This window comes from Bos indicus x Bos taurus, chromosome 25 (assembly GCF_003369695.1).
Source record: "Bos indicus x Bos taurus breed Angus x Brahman F1 hybrid chromosome 25, Bos_hybrid_MaternalHap_v2.0, whole genome shotgun sequence".
In the NCBI taxonomy this organism is placed as follows: Eukaryota; Metazoa; Chordata; class Mammalia; order Artiodactyla; family Bovidae; genus Bos; species Bos indicus x Bos taurus.
Window position 1 is genome coordinate 6,915,353 of NC_040100.1, and position 18,160 is coordinate 6,933,512.

General features: G+C 54.2%; 1 protein-coding gene across 2 annotated transcripts; it reads left to right on the plus strand.

Moving 5' to 3' along the window:
- Nucleotides 1-2,747: 2,747 nt before the first annotated feature.
- TRIM56 (tripartite motif containing 56) lies at nucleotides 2,748-11,736 on the plus strand. 2 transcript variants are annotated; one of them, XM_027526716.1, is made up of 4 exons: nucleotides 2,748-2,877; nucleotides 2,990-3,070; nucleotides 3,947-4,058; nucleotides 4,167-11,736. In XM_027526716.1, exon 4 carries the CDS (start codon nucleotides 4,168-4,170, stop codon nucleotides 6,433-6,435), a length of 2,268 nt encoding a protein of 755 aa, XP_027382517.1. In that variant the 5' UTR covers nucleotides 2,748-2,877; nucleotides 2,990-3,070; nucleotides 3,947-4,058; nucleotide 4,167; the 3' UTR covers nucleotides 6,436-11,736. The 2 variants fall into 2 exon arrangements, with proteins under 2 accessions (XP_027382517.1, XP_027382516.1); XM_027526715.1 differs by lacking the exon at nucleotides 2,748-2,877 and having other exon boundaries at nucleotides 2,905-3,070.
- Nucleotides 11,737-18,160: the final 6,424 nt, after the last annotated feature.

The window sequence follows — 18,160 nt, forward strand, 5'->3', positions numbered from 1 at the left end:
CAGAAGAAACCAATTTCCTGGGGTCTGCTGCACACTGTAGGCACTTTAAACAATTGTTCAATGTTTGGGGTGAGGGAAGGGCAATCATTTTAATGCTGCTTCTTTCACGAAGCCTTCCTGATTCCCATACAACCACCACCACCACCTCCGCCATTCCAGGAGAAAGCAAACTTCCCTCTGTGCTGCCACAGCACTTGTGTGACCTTGGGTGATGTATTCTGTTACTCAGTTTCCTCATCTGTAAAATGGGGGCAAGAGTGCTACCTACCTTATGAGATTGCTGTGAGGATTAAATCAGGTTATGTTTGGTGCCTTAGGGGTAAAGAACTCACCTGCCAATGAAGGAGATGTGGGTTTGATCCCTGGGTCGGGAAGATCCCCTGGAGAAGGAAATGGCAACCCACTCCAAGGGTATCTTAGTTCCCCAACCAAAGATCGGACCCGTGCCCCCTGCAGTGGAAGCAGAGTCCTAACCACTGGACCACCAAGGATTATGAACTGCCCATGGGTGGGGAAACTATCTTGTTGATCTTTGTGTATTGCACATATGTATGGCATGCTGTCTAGCAGCTGTTGCTTTCATGTTTGCCTCTTCTGCAACCCCATGGATTGTAGCCCACCAGGCTCCTCTGTCCATGGGATTTCCCAGGCAAAAATACTGGAGTGGGTTGCCAGGCTCTCCTCCAGGGGATCTTCCAGACCCAGGGATCGAACCCACCCCGTTTCCTACACTGGCAGGTGGATTCTTTACCACTGAGCCACTAGGCAGCCATCCAGAAAATCTTCCTTGACTGTGCACAGACAAGCACACACAGGGTCTGTACACATGTGCAGGTGTGTGTACACACACTTGGGGACACACGTGGTCAGTACGTTTCTCTGTGCTCATCATGGCTGACCGTCCAGTCTGCAGCATCCGGCCGTGATGACCGCCTCCCCCTTCCGGAGGTGCAGCATCCTGCAGCCAAGGCTTGTGAGACCTTCTCTCTCTTGGATTTCCACCTACGTCTCTGGAAGTACCCCTCAGCCTCTTCTCGCCCCAGGCCCTTCGCCCACTTGCCCATGAACGTGTTTTTTTAGTGCCATCTCAGCCCTGCTCTTCTCACTTTGGACTCTGCTGGGCGAACTTCATCAAAACCACAGATTCATTGGAAAAGTCCGGAAAAGTCACAAGCCCGGGTTATCACCTGCTGAGCCCTCTGTGCTGACCTCCAGGTCTGCAAAACCCTAAGGACTTCCTACTCTCCTGTCATCACCTGCACCAGCTTGTCACACCTGAGGCTCCCCACCTCCACCCCCCACCCTGCCCCTAGTGGAGCTGTGTCAGCTCAGACCCCTCCGCTTTCCACCTGGAAAACAAGCTCCCCTCTGTTCTCTTGGCTGACGCCAGAGTGAGTTCTCACCAGTTGTGTTTCTTCCTGAAATCCTGTCCCTGTGAATAAACGGATGCCCATCTGGGTAGCTGTGTGATGAATCAACTATGGCAAGGTGTTAACTGCAGAAACTAGGGGATAGACATGGGGGTGTTTGTTGCAATCTTTCGACTCCTTTGTGCTTCATAATTTCCAGAAGGTGTTGGGGGAAATATCCTTCAATGGCTTCTTTTGGCTTTGGGGATAAATCTCAGACTCTGTCATGTAGACCATAAGACTCTCTCTCATCCAGCCGCTGCTTCCTCGGTGACATCATCTGCTACTACTGACACGTCCCTTTACCACACATCGTTCCTTTTTTATTTTTTAACTTTTTTTTATTTTGTATTGGGGTATAGCCAATTAGCAATATTGTGATAACTTCAGGTGGACTGCAAAGGGCCTCAGCCATAAATATATACATATCTGTGCATGCGTGCTCAGTCATGTCCGATTCTTTGTGACCCCACGGACTGTGGCCCGCCAGGCTCCTCCGTCCATGGAATTTTCCAAGCAAGAGTACTGGAGAGGGTTGCTATTTCCCACTCCAGGTGTTCATCCCTGGAAGATAGAACCTGCATCTCCTGCATCTCCAGCATTGGCAGGTGGATTCTTTATCACTGCTCCATATGCATGTATCTGCTGCTGCTGCTGCTAAGTCGCTTCAGTCGTGTCCAACTCTGTGCGACCCCAGAGACGGCAGCCCACCAGGCTCCCCCGTCCCTGGGATTCTCCAGGCAAGAACACTGAAACGGGTATACATGTATCTAATCTCTCCTAAACTTCCCTCCAATCCAGGCTGCCACATACCATTGAGTTCCCTATGCTATACAGTAGGACCTTGTTGGCTGTCCATTTTAAACATGGCAGTGTATACATGCGAGTGCTCAATCTCCCTATCTCTTCCCCCATCCTTCCCCCTGGCAACCGTAATTTCTCGCACAAACCATCCTGAATTACTTGGGACCCCCAGCAGAGTATGTGGTATTTCATTCGTCTGGGCCCACCTTGCTGTTCCCAATTCCTGGAATCCCCTTCCCTGCGTTGTTCTCTGGCGATCCCCGACCCCTTCGCACTCTGGTGACTCATCTCAAGGGACACCTCCTCCAGGACCCCCTCCCGAATCTCAGCAGACAATTGTGGTAGAAGGGCCTCACCTAGGGCTGGATTTGCAAATATGCAGCAGCCCTGGAAGCCTGGCCCGAGGCCGGGGCTCTGGTTACCCTGCGTCTCCGAGAATCACCTAAGATCTCTCATTTCTTCCCTCAGAGGATACATCCTCAGGCAGCTGCCCTGCCCTTGCGACAGACACACTTAGCAGGCTGAGCAAATCCCGAGGCTCAAACGGACAGGCCGACCTCGCAGACTCCAGCCGCGAAAGCTGACCCAGCCCGCACGAAGCCCGGGAGCCTGCGGGCGGGGACTGTGCCCCGCCGATGGGGAAGGCCCCCCCTGCGAGGAAGAGGTCCAGGCTGGGGAGGGAAGAGGGCGGGGCCTGCGGCCGTTCTAGTCCGTGTCCCGGGCCTGGGACGGAAGTTGCAGAAGTACAATTAGTTTCAGTTTTGTTTCTCTTTCAGGAGCCCGGCAACAGCCGCATCAGGGCCTCCGAGGGGTTGGTCGGGGAATCCCCCAGCTCTGGGTCCTGGAGCCCAAGCTAGGTAAGTAGGGGGCTTGGGGGGCGGCTGGAGGGAGAATTGGACTGGAGGGGGTGGGGGAAGGGAGACGGCTGGAGGAAGAGGAAGGGAAGGGAGGGGGACAGAGACCCAGAGGGCGGGAGCAGAGGGGAGGCTCCTCTCTCCGGGGCCAGAGAGCTGAGGTCTCCCTGGGAAGACCCCCTTCCCACTCTCTCAGCCCTGCCCGCCACCCCTCCCCCCGACCCAGCCCCTACTTTCTGGAAGTTTGGGGGAAACGCCCCAAGTTTCTTTATCAAGTATTTCACTGGCCACTGTGCCGGATGCTGGGGGCATTCACAGACGGAGCCTCACGTGACTCCGACCCTCCAGAGGCTCCTTGGAAAGGAGGAGGCCTCCAGCAGCGACACGGGCGGAAAGAAAAGGGCTGGGGGAGCCGGGGCTCGGACCCAGAGTCCGAGAAGCTGGACGGAAAGAGCCTGGCAGCCCCTTCCCCTCAGCAGCCCCTCTGACTTCTCCAGAGCCCATTGCGGGGCCGTCGGGGCAGGAAGTTGGGGGGCCCCCAGTTCCTGTGATGCTGCTGCGGCGGGGGAGGGGGGGCGGTCCGGGAGGCAGGTGTACCCGGCCCTGGGACTTGGGGCCCCGGCAATTGAAGCCAGTTGTTCCGCCCCACCTGCCAGGAGTCAAGGGGACTCTGCCCCACTGGACCCTCCGCTGTGTCCTCCCTGCCCCACCCCCGCCCGGGCAGCTCACACCCAGCACGGTCCCCAGGGTCTGTTCACACCAGACTCTCACCCCATGTGCCACAAGGCTTGTCAACGGCGGGGCAGGCGGGCAGGGGCACCCATCATTACCCCATGGGCTCTCTAAGGCCCGGCCTCTTGGTCTCTTCGGATCTCGCAGGGCCTGACTTGCGCGAAGGCAGCCTTTACTTTTCACATTTCTGAATGTCTGTACGGAGAAGGGAGGTGGTTCTTTAGCTCCAGAGACGACAAGAAAATTCCCAGCCATTCAGGTGAGATCCCAGACCTGGTGGGGCTTGAGTATGGGGCAGAGGTGGGAAGGCAGAGGACGGCCACTTCAGGAGTGCCCTCAACCTCTGCCCTCAACCTCTTGCTTGCAGAATGGTTTCCCAGGGCTCCTCACCATCCCTCCTGGAGGCCCTGAGCAGCGACTTCCTGGCCTGTAAAATCTGCCTGGAGCAACTGCGGGTGCCCAAAACGCTGCCCTGCCTGCACACCTACTGCCAGGACTGCCTAGCACAGCTGGCCGAGGGCAGCCGCCTCCGATGCCCCGAGTGCCGCGAGTCTGTGCCCGTGCCGCCTGCAGGCGTGGCCGCCTTCAAGACCAACTTCTTTGTCAACGGACTCCTGGATTTGGTGAAGGCCCGGGCCGGTGGCGACCTGCGGGCAGGGAAGCCGGCCTGTGCCCTGTGCCCCCTGATGGGGGGCGCCAGTGCCGGGGGGCCAGCCACCGCCCGCTGCCTGGACTGTGCCGACGACCTGTGCCAGGCCTGTGCCGACGGACACCGGTGCACCCGACAGACCCACAGCCATCGGGTGGTGGACCTGGTGGGCTACAGGGCGGGGTGGTACGACGAGGAGGCCCGGGAGCGCCAGGCGGCCCAGTGTCCCCAGCACCCGGGGGAGGCCCTGCGCTTCCTGTGCCAGCCGTGCTCCCAGCTGCTATGCCGAGAGTGTCGCCTGGACCCCCACCTGGACCACCCCTGCCTGCCCCTGGCTGAGGCTGTGCGTGCCCGGAGGCCCGGCCTCGAGGAGCTGCTGGCCGGCGTGGACAACAACCTGGCCGAGCTGGAGGCCACCCGGCTGGCTGAAAAGGAAGCCTTGGCCCGGCTGCGGGAGCAGGCGGCCAAGGTGGTCACACAGGTGGAGGAGGCGTCCGAGCGGGTCCTCAGGGCCCTCCTGGCCCAGAAGCAGGAGGTGCTTGGTCAGCTGCGGGCCCACGTGGAGGCTGCCGAGGAGGGTGCTCGGGAGCGCCTGGGGGAGCTGGAGGGCCAGGAGCAAGTGGCCAGGGAGGCGGCCGCCTTTGCCCGTCGGGTGCTTAGCCTGGGGCGTGAGGCTGAGATCCTCTCGCTGGAGGGGGCGATCGCCCAGCGGCTCCGGCAGCTGCAGGGCTGTCCCTGGGTGCCTGGGCCCGCTCCCTGCCAGCTGCCCCAGCTGGAACTGTATCCCGGGCTCCTGGACAAGAACTGCCACCTGCTGAGGCTTTCCTTTGAGGAGCAGCTGCCGCAGAAGGACAGCGGGAAGGATGGAGCCCGAAGCCAGGGAGGTGATGCAACACAGCCCCAGAGCAGGGATGGAGTTCAGACCCCAAATCAGGACAGAGCGCAGACACCCCAAGAGGACGAAGCTCAGCCCCTCAAGGCGGAGAGAGCTGAGACTCCCCAGGAAGATGGAGCCAAAACCCCGAAAGAGGGCAGAGCCCAGACACCCCAGGAAGATGGAGGAACCCAGGCCCGGGTGGGCAGCAGATCCAACAAGAAGAGGAAGTTCAAAGGCAGGCTCAAGTCCGTCTCCCGGGAGCCCAGCCCCGCCCCCGGGCCAAACCTAGAGGGCTCTGGCCTCCTCCCCAGGCCCATCTTTTTCTGCAGCTTCCCCACCCGGATGCCCGGGGACAAGCGCGCCCCCCGGATCACTGGGCTCTGTCCCTTTGGCTCCCGGGAGATCCTGGTGGCGGATGAGCAGAACAGGGCCCTAAAGCGCTTCTCTCTCAATGGCGACTACAGGGGCGCCGTGCCCGTGCCCGAGGGCTGCTCCCCATGCAGCGTGGCCGCCCTGCAGGACACCGTGGCCTTCTCAGCAGCCGCGCGGCTCTATCTCATCAACCACAATGGCGAGGTGCAGTGGCGCCGGGCGCTGAGCCTCTGCCAGGCCAGCCATGCTGTGGCCGCCATGCCGAGCGGGGACCGGGTGGCGGTCAGCGTGTCCGGCCACGTGGAGGTGTACAACATGGAAGGTAGCTTGGCCACGCGGTTTATCCCTGGGGGCAAGGCCAACCGGGGCCTGCGGGCACTGGTGTTCCTGACCACCAGCCCCCAGGGCCATTTTGTAGGGTCCGATTGGCAGCAGAATAGCTTGGTGGTCTGTGATGGGCTGGGTCAGGTGGTTGGGGAGTACCGGGGACCTGGCCTGCATGGCTGCCAGCCGGGTTCTGTGTCCGTGGATAAGAAAGGCTACATCTTTCTGACCCTTCGCGAGGTCAACAAGGTGGTGATCCTCGATCCGAAGGGCTCGCTGCTTGGCGACTTCCTGACGGCCTATCATGGCCTGGAAAAGCCCCGGGTGACCACCATGGTGGACGGCAGGTACCTGGTCGTGTCCCTCAGTAACGGCACCATCCACGTCTTTCGGGTCCGCCCTCTTGACAGTTAAAGGGCTGGGAGTGGGGATGGGACTGGGTGGGGGGGGGGCAGGAAATGAAGGCGGGGAGAAGGCAGGCAGGGCCGCCCAGGAGATGTGGCGGCCAAGGGCATTTTCTCGGAGGGCAGGGGTTGACAGCTTTTCACAATTTGAAGTGCCAAACCCCTGTGCAGGTGCAGGGATAGGGACCAAGCAGGGTTGGCATGACCATAATTCTCAGAAGCAGAGGAGGAGGGGTTGGAGAGGTGCTGGGCATTAACGCCTCTTGCTTTTGAATTCGGGGAGGGGGGGGTGTGGTGACTGCCACTGTCGCTACCATAGAGTCTAGGTTTCCAAGATATGTAAACTAGTTCTGATTTGCGTTCTTCTTCAAAACCATTCCTGATGGGGTGGCCCGGGGAGAGGCCTGGGGAGGTGGGTAGAGATTGTCCTTGGAGCCAAGAAGGGCTCAGGTTATGTCGATTACGTACTTCGCAGAAGAGAGCTGAGAACCCGTTCTTCTCCAGCTGGAAGGGGACAGGCTAGGTTAGCAGGGGCCTGAGATTTTGAACCCGGCAGTCAGTGGCATCTTTCACCGCAGAGACGGAAGGGCTGAGGTCATTCATTGCCTTCAGCCACAGCCGGCACATTGCGGCTCCTCCTCCAACAGCAGCACCCCCCAGTGAAGAACAGGGTGGGCTTTGTGGGGGACCAAGTGCAGACACTACCCCAGGGCAGTGGATGTTCACCTTAAAGCCCCTGAAGAGAATGTGCTGTTAGAAAACGGAGCTGGTAGGGCTGGAGTCTAAAACGCAGCGCTTACCTGGGGCCTTCCCTCCAACTTCCCTCACCTCTCACCTCCAAGCCAGCCTGAGGTCAGACCTCTGTAGAATATAAAGTCTCTTCTGTTTTGATGTCTTAATACTTCCTGGAGTTTATTTTTAGCCCCTTCTTAGTTTCCCAGCACAACTCCTTTTGAGAAATTCTGGCTGAACTAAGGTGTTAAAGGCATTTTTGTCTGTATTGCTATTATGGGTGGGGAACACACCTAATCCTAGAGGCCAGGTGTGGAACTCAGGGGCCAAACCAGTTGGAAGACCTGAGAAGTCAGTAGTGGGGCTGACATGGGCGGAGGAGTGGAAATTGCGTGGAGGGTTCGTGTCAGAAGTGAGCTGTAAACACGGGCCCTTGGCATGGGCCGTGGCAGTGCTGGAACTGAGGCGGCCATGGCTAGCCAGGGGCTGGTGAGAGATGACCAAAGGGAATCTTAATGTAAGGATCATGGACTGTGAGTGGTCATGGGTACCAGAGAGATTTTGGACAAGTCCAGATGGAAAGTACAGGACGTTAGGTGGAGGGAAAAGAAAATCTTTTTCTAGGGAGGTCGTTGATTTGTTTCATGAAGTGAAGGAGGAAATAATCAATGTCGAGTGGATGGATTCAATTACATAAAATTTTGAGATGTGTGCACAGCAAATAATAATGAAGATTAAAGGAAAAATCGACGAGGGGAGGAAATTACAAAGCGTTGATCTGAGAGCTGAGTCTCGAGGGTATACAGTGACTTAAAGAGATCTTCTTGGTCAAAGGACCAAGTAAGTTGGGTCCCCAGAAGGGAATCTACACAAGCCAGAACACATAAAATGAAAAATCAAATCAATCATTTGCATTCTTCAAAAAAATATTTTTGAAGCTATATCATGGGGAAATAGGCTCCTGGCATGATAAATGCTGCTTCCTGGAGATCGGTTTGGCAGGACTTGACAGGAGTCAAAGAAATGATTGTAAGATGAAGTTACTTCACATTGGGGAATACATTCTGGGAAAAGAACTGAAAAAGGAAAAGGATTTGCAGATAGGTATTTGTGACCACGCTGTATATTATAGTCATTGACAGGAAACAGCTCAGCTCTGGAAGGAATAGCCAAGTGGATTGTGGTCTAGCAGGACAGTGAGTTACTGCCTTCATGTATGACAACTATGAGAACTATTTAGATGATTTTGACTGATGCAATCATAAGCAAAAAAAAAACTTTTGGATTTCTGATCACATCATTATAGCAGCAAGGTAAAAGCATGTCTGAATAGTTTACTGAGTGTAAACAGGTTCAAAATGTGTAAATAGTGACAGGGGAGGTTGGGTTCTTTTTGAGTTATTTCCTGCTGTTATTTATATATGCACATTTCTACTTCAGTTACTATTGTCCATTAAATAACATATATGCTTAACTGTTTACTGCAGAAAAATACACCTCTATAAATGATATTCAAGAATAACTCCTGGATTTGCAAATGAATGTCAGAATACATGAGACTGTTCTGGCGGGGGTAGGGGTAGAGCAGGAGCAAGGGGGAAAATCCTGGTGGGTCTGGACCCAGCAGGGAGGAAAGGCTAGCAGATCAGGGGCCTGTTTGGTGGCTGACCATGGAATGTGCCCTGGGAAGGATTGCAGTGGTCAGGCAGTCCCCACGGATGATCTGTCATTGCAGAACGTCCAGAGGCAAGAGACGGTCTTATTGAGTTCACCAACTCATTCAGACCAACTGGAAACCGAGTTGTGGTTCCATGGAACCAGGTGGTATAGGATGAGTTGCACGAGTGGGGAGACTGTGTCTGTCTTCTTTGGAGCCCTCTCTACAGAGTCAGCACAGTGACGGCTCCTAGTAGGTGCTCAGTAAACATCTGTCGAGTGAATTGGTGTCTAGTAAACAGTGGGACCCACCAAGGTGTCCAAAACCTTGGTTTGTGGGAAATCTCCAGTAGGGGGCACTGTGGACTCAGCCTATCGTAAGCCTTCAGGAGCGTGACTCAGCTCTGAGTCACAAAAGAGATGAAATCGGGGTGTCCTGCTTATGTGTCCTGGGGCGTTCTGGCCTCTAAGGGATAAATACCTTCAGGTTAGAACAACAGTTTTGCAGAGCTGCATGGGAACCGTGTGCAGAGAGCCGGGCTGGTGGAATGGCTCCAGCCAGGAGGTGGGAATAGAGAACTTCAGAGGGGAAATACCACCTGGATACAGGAAGAGACTCCCACAGATGTTCTAAAGATGAAGCAGTTGCAGGGGACACCACGAGAGTCCTGGGAAGTCAGACGTGAGACAATTGGCAGAAGTACTGCGTTTTCCCGCTGCAGGGCTCGGTCGAGGTGGGAAAGCCACAGCCCTGGGGAAATGTGAGATGGATGGGAAGGATAGCACTGAGCATCATTTTGAAAGGAAAATCCCCAGCCTCCCAACTGTGACCTGGGAATCCTAACAAATCCTGGTGCCGAAAGCACCACCCAGCACTGGGACAAAGAGTTCTTGCTTCAGCTACAGATGTTAAGAAATCAGGAACATCATGAAAGATATGACATCCCCCTCACACCCCCCGTATTGGACAGTGACAGTTAACTTGATCCATCATTCCTCTTCCTGTTTGGGACTTCCCAGATTGTGTACAAAAGGAGGATGCCATTTAGGTAGAGAAAAGGGAAGTAGAGAACCTCGTTCGTACTTTTGTGCCTAAAAGAGGAAATGAGTGAGGCAGCAGAGATCTGGGTTGAGTGCTGGCTTCCCTGGTGGCTCAGCTGGTGAAGAACCCACCTGCAATGTTGGAGACCTGGGTTCAATCCCTGGGTTGGGAAGATCCCCTGGAAAAGGAAAGGCTACCCACTCCAGGATTCTAGCCTGGAGAATTCCATGGCCTGTATAGCTCATGGAGTCGCAAAGAGTCGGACAGGACTGAGCGACTTTCACTTTTACCTTCTTCCAACTAAACAGCTGTGTGATATTGGTCGAGCTCCCTAACCTCTGTGGACCTGTTTCTACATCAGTAAAAGACCCATCATAATATCCACTGTGCCCACCTCACAGGGTTATCGTGAGGACTGGCTGAGAGGCGTGGAGAATTTTGTACACCCTCACAGCTCAAACTGGAGGTCTTAGGAAAAATTTTAACCAACTTGTGTTCATAGTACTGAGTTAATGCTTTTCTGTCAGGGTAAGCCTGAAAGGGGATGTGGTATGCATGTATTGTGAGGGAGGCTCGAGAATGTCTGGGAAGAGCTGTTACCTGCTTCTCTGTTGGAGGAGATTCTTCAGTTCTGCCTTCCAGCGTTTATTTGAAGAAGCCATTTGCTAAGACTCAACAGTGACCGTAGGTGCAGAAGGGACCGATGGCCATCTTGCTAAGGCTGAATTCTGCTCCTAAAAGCCAGCTGAGAATCAGGCTATACTAACCTGTATACTAACACGTAGAAGAAACGGCAAGAGTAGCCCAGTTTTGGTTTTTTTTGTAAGAGAAGATAACAATTTGGGAGGGATTCGCTCTCCTTTTGCCTTAGTCTTATTATTACTGTATCTATAAAGCCATTCATAGAATAATCTACAGAGATAATATTCCAGTGGGGCCGATGTCCAAAAGAGAAGTCAGAAAACTTCCAAGGAGGTTGATAAGGTTGGTGACCTGAGCTGGGCAGGATGTGGTAAGTGCGTACCAATATCAAGGTATTTTGATCATCTCTCCCAAGCTTCCCTGGTGGCTCAGCGGTGAAGAGTTCACTTCCTGGGTCAGGAAGACTCCCCTGGAGAAGGCAACGGCAGCCCACTCCAGTATTCTTTCCCAGGGAATCCCATGGACAGAGGAGCCTGGTGGGCTGCAGTCCATGAGGTCTCAAGTCGCTAAGACACAACTTAGCGACTACACCAGCACCCAGGAGGGTTAGCTGAGAACTAAAGCCACCTGGAAGTTAAGTGGGAGGTTGGACGCAGGCGCAGAGTTCTGTCTGGGGGAGAAAGTAGCCTTGGACTAACTGGGGCAGGGAGCTGTGAGAGACACTGCTCAAGAAGTTGTTCCCCACAGAAGGATCAGGTTCAGATGTAGGCTTAGAAAGATAGGTAACTTGACCAAAGGCAGCAGATCAAGCCAGCCCAACTGGTTCATGAATATAGTTCAATTACATGAATCCAGATGGGAACAGAAATAGATTTAGAGTGACTGGAAGGGTGGAGAAGGCTCAGCAGGGTCTGGCTGACCTCACCCAAAGCCTAGGTGAGGAATCTGGGACCAGGCAGAGAAGGGCTGTAAAGGCAATTGGGAAGTAGTTTGGGGAGGTTTGGGAAGGCAATCTGACTTCTCTTCGGAGGAAGTTTCGAGCTGACTGGGTTAGCAGCCAAGGGAGATGGGATTGAAAATGGAACTGGGGCCTCCGAACCCTTGGTGTCGGCTCAGCAAATATTTCTTAGTTGCCACTGGCCTGAAGAAGCTATGTTGTAAACTCTTTGATTCCTTTGATTGTGTACTTTATATTCCCCCCCCCCCCGTTTCTTAATAAATTCCTTTGAAAAATGTGAACCTTTTCTCAGATGGTTCATGCGTGTGCGGAACGATCAACACCCAGGTAGGGAAGGGAATCAGATAGTATGGCCCTCCTGCTATAACTGCGAAGATGCTACCCGGAGCCCTTGGAGACAATCCAGGCGCAGGGTGATCGGCCCTGTCATCATCTGTGTTTCCCCCATCCTCGTCCCAGGCCACTCCTGCCTCTGTAGGACAGAGGGGCCCTCTAGGCAGAGGTCTGCATCTTCCAAGCTCACGTTTCGTGGGAGGGAGCCAGCAGGTGATCTGGCCCAGCAGGACCCCCGAAGTTGTGTGTAAAGGAGGTGAATAGAGGGCGCAGGTCAGGGTGGCTGTGCCCATCACTGGTCTCTGCTTGTTTTCTGGTTTACGGGCTCCACCTGACCTGCTGCGCCTGTGATACCACGTTGGCCCCTGCCCGGCTGGGAGGTATCCAGGCTCTAGGAATATCCACCTACTGGCCAAACCTACCCACTCTGACCTGCTCTCCAAAGTCCCTCCAGGAGTCCCTGACCCTCCTCTCTGAGTCCTGAGCAGGAAGAAGGAAGTTCTCCGGTCCTTACTTGTAATTCACTCAACCTCTGTCCTCCCAGTCAAATGCAGGGATCAAATAGCAGTTACCGAGGGTTGCCTCCCTGCGCTTCACATCCATCGACTGCCAAAATGGAAGTGGCCACCACCAGCACTGTGTTAGAGACGCGGAACCCTAGACCTGGGAGGTTTGCTCATTACAAGCAGATTTTGTTTCTGACCCCAGAGCTTCCCTTTCAAGCAGCTCTGAATCCTAAGCCCATGTCGTTTCCTCGTTCATTGATGAGAGAGCTGAACGAAACGAGATCCCAGGTTCTTCCCTGAGCTAACAGGCCAGGACCCATCCAGGTCCAGAATCTAGACACAGAAAGGGAAGCTTGGCAGTGCCCCGTCTTGTGCTCGTTGCCAGAGCACCCCTTCCCCCACTTGTCTGTTATGACAAGTGATAAGAGAATGCTCTAAGTGGCCCGGTTGGGAAGCAGGAGGTGGGGATGAGGGCCCACCACTGCTGCGGTGACAGCCTGAATAAGAATTCTGCAATTCATCATCTACTGACTCAGCCTGGCTCTGGACCGGCGCCTCTGTGAACCCTGGGGAGGGTGACTCAGCAGCTGAGGGGGCCGGGCGCGGGAGAGCCTGCGGGTCCATGTGAGCGCTGAGTGTTGGGAGAACGGCTTGTTCTAGCTCCAAAGCCCCAAGGCGGATTGTCTGCGCCTGTGGTCAGAAACACGTGGCCTCAGTCCCCAGCCATGCAGCCGAGCCTCCTCCCTCAAACCTGGGTCTCTCCTCTGCACTGGAGAAGTCACCGCCCCAGAGGCGGCAGGCCCGTGGCCTCTGCTCATGGCCGTGGGCCTGTCTGCAAGTGGCCAGGCCGCAGACTCTGCAGGGTGGGGAAGTGGGGCCGTGTCACAGGCCAGGCACACAGCTGGACAGATGGTCACAGCATCATTCTTCATCACTGAGGTCGGGGGAGCAGGGCTCTGGCGTCTTGCTTTTGCTTCCGGGTCAACTCAGAAAATGTCTCTTCCTCTTCAGAAAGAGCAGCATCTATTTTCTCTGCCTTGAACCCTACGTTAGGGACAGGCTCATTGGAAGAAAAGAGCCAAAGCAAGGAGCCAGCGATCAGGCCCCGAAACCCAGCGTGGAGGCCGGAGGTCCACGCGCAGGATGGCTGCATTCAGACCGCTCGCTTCTCCCCTCCAGCGCCCGCTTCCCACCCATCTCTGGTCGCCCTGACCACTTTCTCACCTCGATTATTCACACACATCCTCACCTGCAAAACCCTTCAGGTCAAGAACTTCTGATTCACACGGAACATTCCATAATCAGGTGTTCTGTAAATACCGGTGAGTGAAAAGACCTAATGAGTGAATTTGTGCTAAAACCTCATCCCTATCACTCACATGGTTGGATGGAACAAGGGGAGGAGCTGGAAATGCTGGGGCAGGCCCGAAGGCAAAAAGAATTTATCCCTTTTCCTTAGGAGGAAGCGTGAGTAACAGTGAAATGATCCAAACTCTGGGAAAAAAAGATGGTAATCTCACTCCTCTGTACTTTTTCTTTGTTTCAGAGCACTTTGACCTCCCAACACGCTGTTTCATAGGATTATTTATCCTGCTTATGGTTTATTGTTTTGTCTCCTTCCCCGGTTTCTACCCCAGGTACAACGCAAGCCCCACGACAGGACAATTTGCCTGTTTTGTGCACTAATACATCCTATGCCTGTAGAATATTGTGTGAGATGCAGTAGACTCTGAATGAACGAATGAATGCAGAAATGAATGAAGGTTATGTGTGGACATTTACTCTGAGAGGCAGTTCTCTCTCCATCTGCTCTGCATTTACCTGTATTAATAAAGTCCAGCAGGTACATTTTATTATCACCCTTGATTTAAAGATGAGGATGGTGAGGTTACATTATGTAAATGGGGTCATGAGGAGCTGGGCAGAGGTCAATGCCAGCCATGGCTGGCTTGGGACCAACTCTCTACCACTCCCTGGCGAGGCGAGGCACACGGCACCTTCCTGGGAGCCACATCTATTGCTGGCCAAAATCTTGGCTTTCTCTGCCCACTGAAGCCAAATGAAAAATATGGAGACGGGCTTTGGAGGAAATAGAAAGGTGGTTTTAACTCTCAGCCAGCAGAGAGGGGAACCCAGAAGGCTCATGTGCCTCAAGAACTGTGCCCACGTTCCATGAGGAGTCTCTCTGTGTGTGTTAGTCGCTCAGTCCTGGCCTGATTCTTTCCAACTCCACAGACTGTAGCCTGACAGGCTCCTCTGTCCACGTGATTCTCCAGGCAAGAACACTGGAGTGGCTTGTCATTCCCTTCTCCGGGGGATCTTCCCGACCTAGTGATCGAACCCTGGTCTCCTGCATTGCAGGCAGATTCTTTACCCGTTTGAGCTACAGGGACGTCCTTTAGGGGAGAAGTCTAGGGGCTTATGTAAGATGAGGGCTCGCAGTTGGGGGTCAGTGAAGAGGACCAAAGGTGTTTGGAGCTTGTCAAAAAACAGTCACAGGCTGATGTCAGTAACCCAGTAATTGAGTCCGGCAGTTCCATGGCTCTGTGGCCTCCTTTCTGTCATGTAACTACAAGAGGAAGGGTGTCGTAAGGGTAAACACCAGGTGCAGGATGCATTGGGCATAGAGTCAAAGGAAAATAGGTGCGAAGTGTAGCTCCTGCAGAAAAGCAAACTTAGTTATAGACATGCTGAGTTAGGAGCAGCATGGACTGTAGCCTGTCAGGTTGCTCTGTTCATGGGATTCTCCCAGCAAGAATACTGGAGTGGGTTGCCATTTCCTTCTCCAGGGGCTCTTCCTGACTCAGGAATTGAATCTGGGTCTCCTTCATTGCAGGCAGATTCTTTACCGTCTGAGCCACTAGCCAAAGTAAAAAAAAAAACAAACAAAAAACTAGGAATATTCAGGCCTGCTCATTGTTCTCTTTATCGTCTTTGTTCTCAGGAAAGGGAAAGAAAAAAACAACTCATTTCTCTTTTTTTCCATGTAACTGCAAAACATCCCAGTCCATCTTTCCTGGGTGAGGCTTTTTTTCTTTCTCTCCATTTCCACCAACTTCCTGCACGACTCCATTCCCACCCAAAGTACAGCTTCTTGTCAGCAGATAGACTTTTCCTGGCCGGAGAACCATGGAAACATGGGAGCAGAGGGCGGGCCATGGGGGAACCTGGTTCTGGCTCTCCCTGCCTGGGACCTGCAGACCTGGTCCAGGGCTGTACTGTTCCTGCAGCTGGCCCCCACCACCGACACCCCACAGACCACATGGGAGGCTCCTAGGCCCAAGCCCAGGGCAGCTGGAACTCCCCGGGTCACTCATCTGTGGGAGCTGAGCTAGAACCTAGGAAAGGGCCTATGCAACCCTAGGCATGAGGGCTCCAGGCACTGTCTCCTTTCCAGGCCGGCCCTGCAGGGCTCAGGCAGGGGGAACCATGCTCCCCAGTTTCCTTCTCAGCTCCTGTGTCTCCGTGGTTCTCTTCCAGAAAAAGCCTTTTACAGCTGAGAAGACGCTGTACTCTGGGGCAAAGGTATCTCTTGGAGGGGTGCAATGGTGTCATGTGGGAAGTTAGTGGAAAGGGAGACAGAAAGTAAAACATCTCCCCGGAGAGGTGGACTGGGGGGTGGTTCCCGAGAAAGCATTCTGAGCATCATCGCCCCCGGGGAAAGTGCTGGGAGCTGGCCCCAGGCCAGATGGTGGCTCCTGTGTGATCCCAGGAGAAGAGAATAGAGACCGAAGAACACCAGGCAGCAGGAGCAAGGCTGCAGAGACTTGAGAACACGCACATTCATGCTCAGGGAGACCCTGCGTCATTGGTCTCCTCCATCTGAGGCCTGGGGGAGGCAGCGGGAGAGGAAGGGAAGGAGGCTGGGATGTCTGAGCATCAGCTGGAAGTGGTCCATCGGGGGAGACAGAAGCTGGATTGGGGTTTGTTAGGGAGAATCTGTGCCCAGATGTTGAGAAGCAGTGAGTGCCACGCCCCACGTGTGGGTTTGTGCCTGTGGCTGGGCCCACCGGGCATCTGTGCCAGTTTGTTTAGGTGAGGTGTATGCCTGCTCTCTAGCAAAGCACACGGGTGTGGGGGACTTGCTGTCAGGGTGTTCCTGGGAAGAGCATCATGCCAACTTTTGCCTCATTAGAGAATCAAGCCTGGAATTTCCCTGAAGCTCATTTCCTACCACTTAATCCTTAGCACAGGATCACAGTGGCCAAGTCTGTCCCCCACCCCGAGGGCAGATGCTGGGCGTGGGCAAGCAGCAGAGCCCTCCAGGAGTGCCCTGATGTCCCGTCCACCTCTCCCCCCCACAGGCCCCTCTCCTAACACACAGTCACATGTGCCTTCCCCCCTGGCTTCTTCCTCCCTCTCCTAAAAGAACAGGAGTCAAGGCGAGGAGATCCCCATTTAACCCCAGCTGCACCGCTGGCTAAGCAGGTGACCTCTGCAGAGGCTCCTTCACCTCTCTGAACCGTCATCCCTCATCTGTAAAATGGGTGTGGTAAAACAGCACGAGGGCTCTCGGATGAACAAGCAAGATGAAGAACGTGTAAAAATTAACAAATAAAATAGATGACCAACAAGGACCTACTGTATAGCACAGGGAATGCTGCTGAATAGTCTGTAATAACCTAAAGGGGAAACGAATTTGGAAAAGAAGAGATACATGTATAACTGAATCACTTTGCTGTACGCTTGAGACTGACACAACATTATTAAATAGCTATGCTCCAATATAATATATTAATAAACAATTTTTAAAAATAAAAAAAGATGAAGGATGTAAACGCACTCAGACAGTGCCTGGCATGTAGACATGTTTGATCCAAGGCCACCCATTCCCTCCTTCTGTCACCCACCCCTTGGGATCACGGGTCTTCTCTCGATCCTTTTAGAGACAAAACACCCCTTGCACCCGTCACTCAGGCCACCATGCAGCGGGAGGCAATGGCACCCCACTCCAGTACTTGTGCCTGGAAAATCCCATGGACGGAGGAGCCTGGTAGGCTGCAGTCCATGGGGTCGCTAAGAGTCGGACTCGACTGAGTGACTTCACTTTCACTTTCCACTTTCATGCATTGGAGAAGGAAATGGCAACCCACTCCAGTGTTCTTGCCTTGAGAATCCCAGGGACGGGGAGCCTGGTGGGCTGCCGTCTCTGGGGTCGCACAGAGTCGGACACGACTGAAGCGACTTAGCAGCAGCAGCCTCTAAGTAACCAGTGCAAACAGCAAGTGCAAAAATGTCTGGGAATGGGATTTCCCTGGCGGTCCAGTGGCTAAGACTCTGCATTTCCAGTGCAGGGGGCCCAGGGTTCGATCCCTGAGGGGAACTAGACCCCACATGCCGAAACGAGAGATTCCGCATGCCCCAACTAAGACCTGGTGCAGCCAAAAAATTAGTTTAAAAAAAGAAGTGTCCAGGGAAGGCGTGACCGGGGGGAAGGCTGACCTGCCACCCAGACAGTGGCTTTAACACGGTGCTTCATCACAGCCCAGCAACTGCTTCTTGGCTACACGTGTGCACCCTGGACCAGCCAATCTCAGGTGCCCGCAAGGCAGGAGACCTGGGTTCAATCCCTGGGTCAGGAAGATCCCCTGGAGAAGGAAATGGCAAGCCACCCCAGTATTCAAGACTGGAGAGTCCCATGGACAGAAGAGCCTGACAGGCTACAGTCCACGGGATCGCAAAGAGTCGGACACGACTGAGGAACTAACACTTTCACTTTCAACATAAAGTGGACGCGCAAAGAATAGCTCACAGACCCCAAATGCTGGCTTGGACACCCCCAGGCACGTGGACTCATCTCTCCCGGGAACCTCAGCGTGTGGCTTTAGCGTGGAAGCAGAAGAAAGCCGGGGTGCCAGATGAGCTT

What these genes read in the sequence shown, in the direction of transcription:
- TRIM56 (XM_027526716.1), top strand. Translation starts at nt 4,168, where the DNA reads ATGGTTTCCCAGGGCTCCTCACCATCCCTCCTGGAGGCCCTGAGCAGC.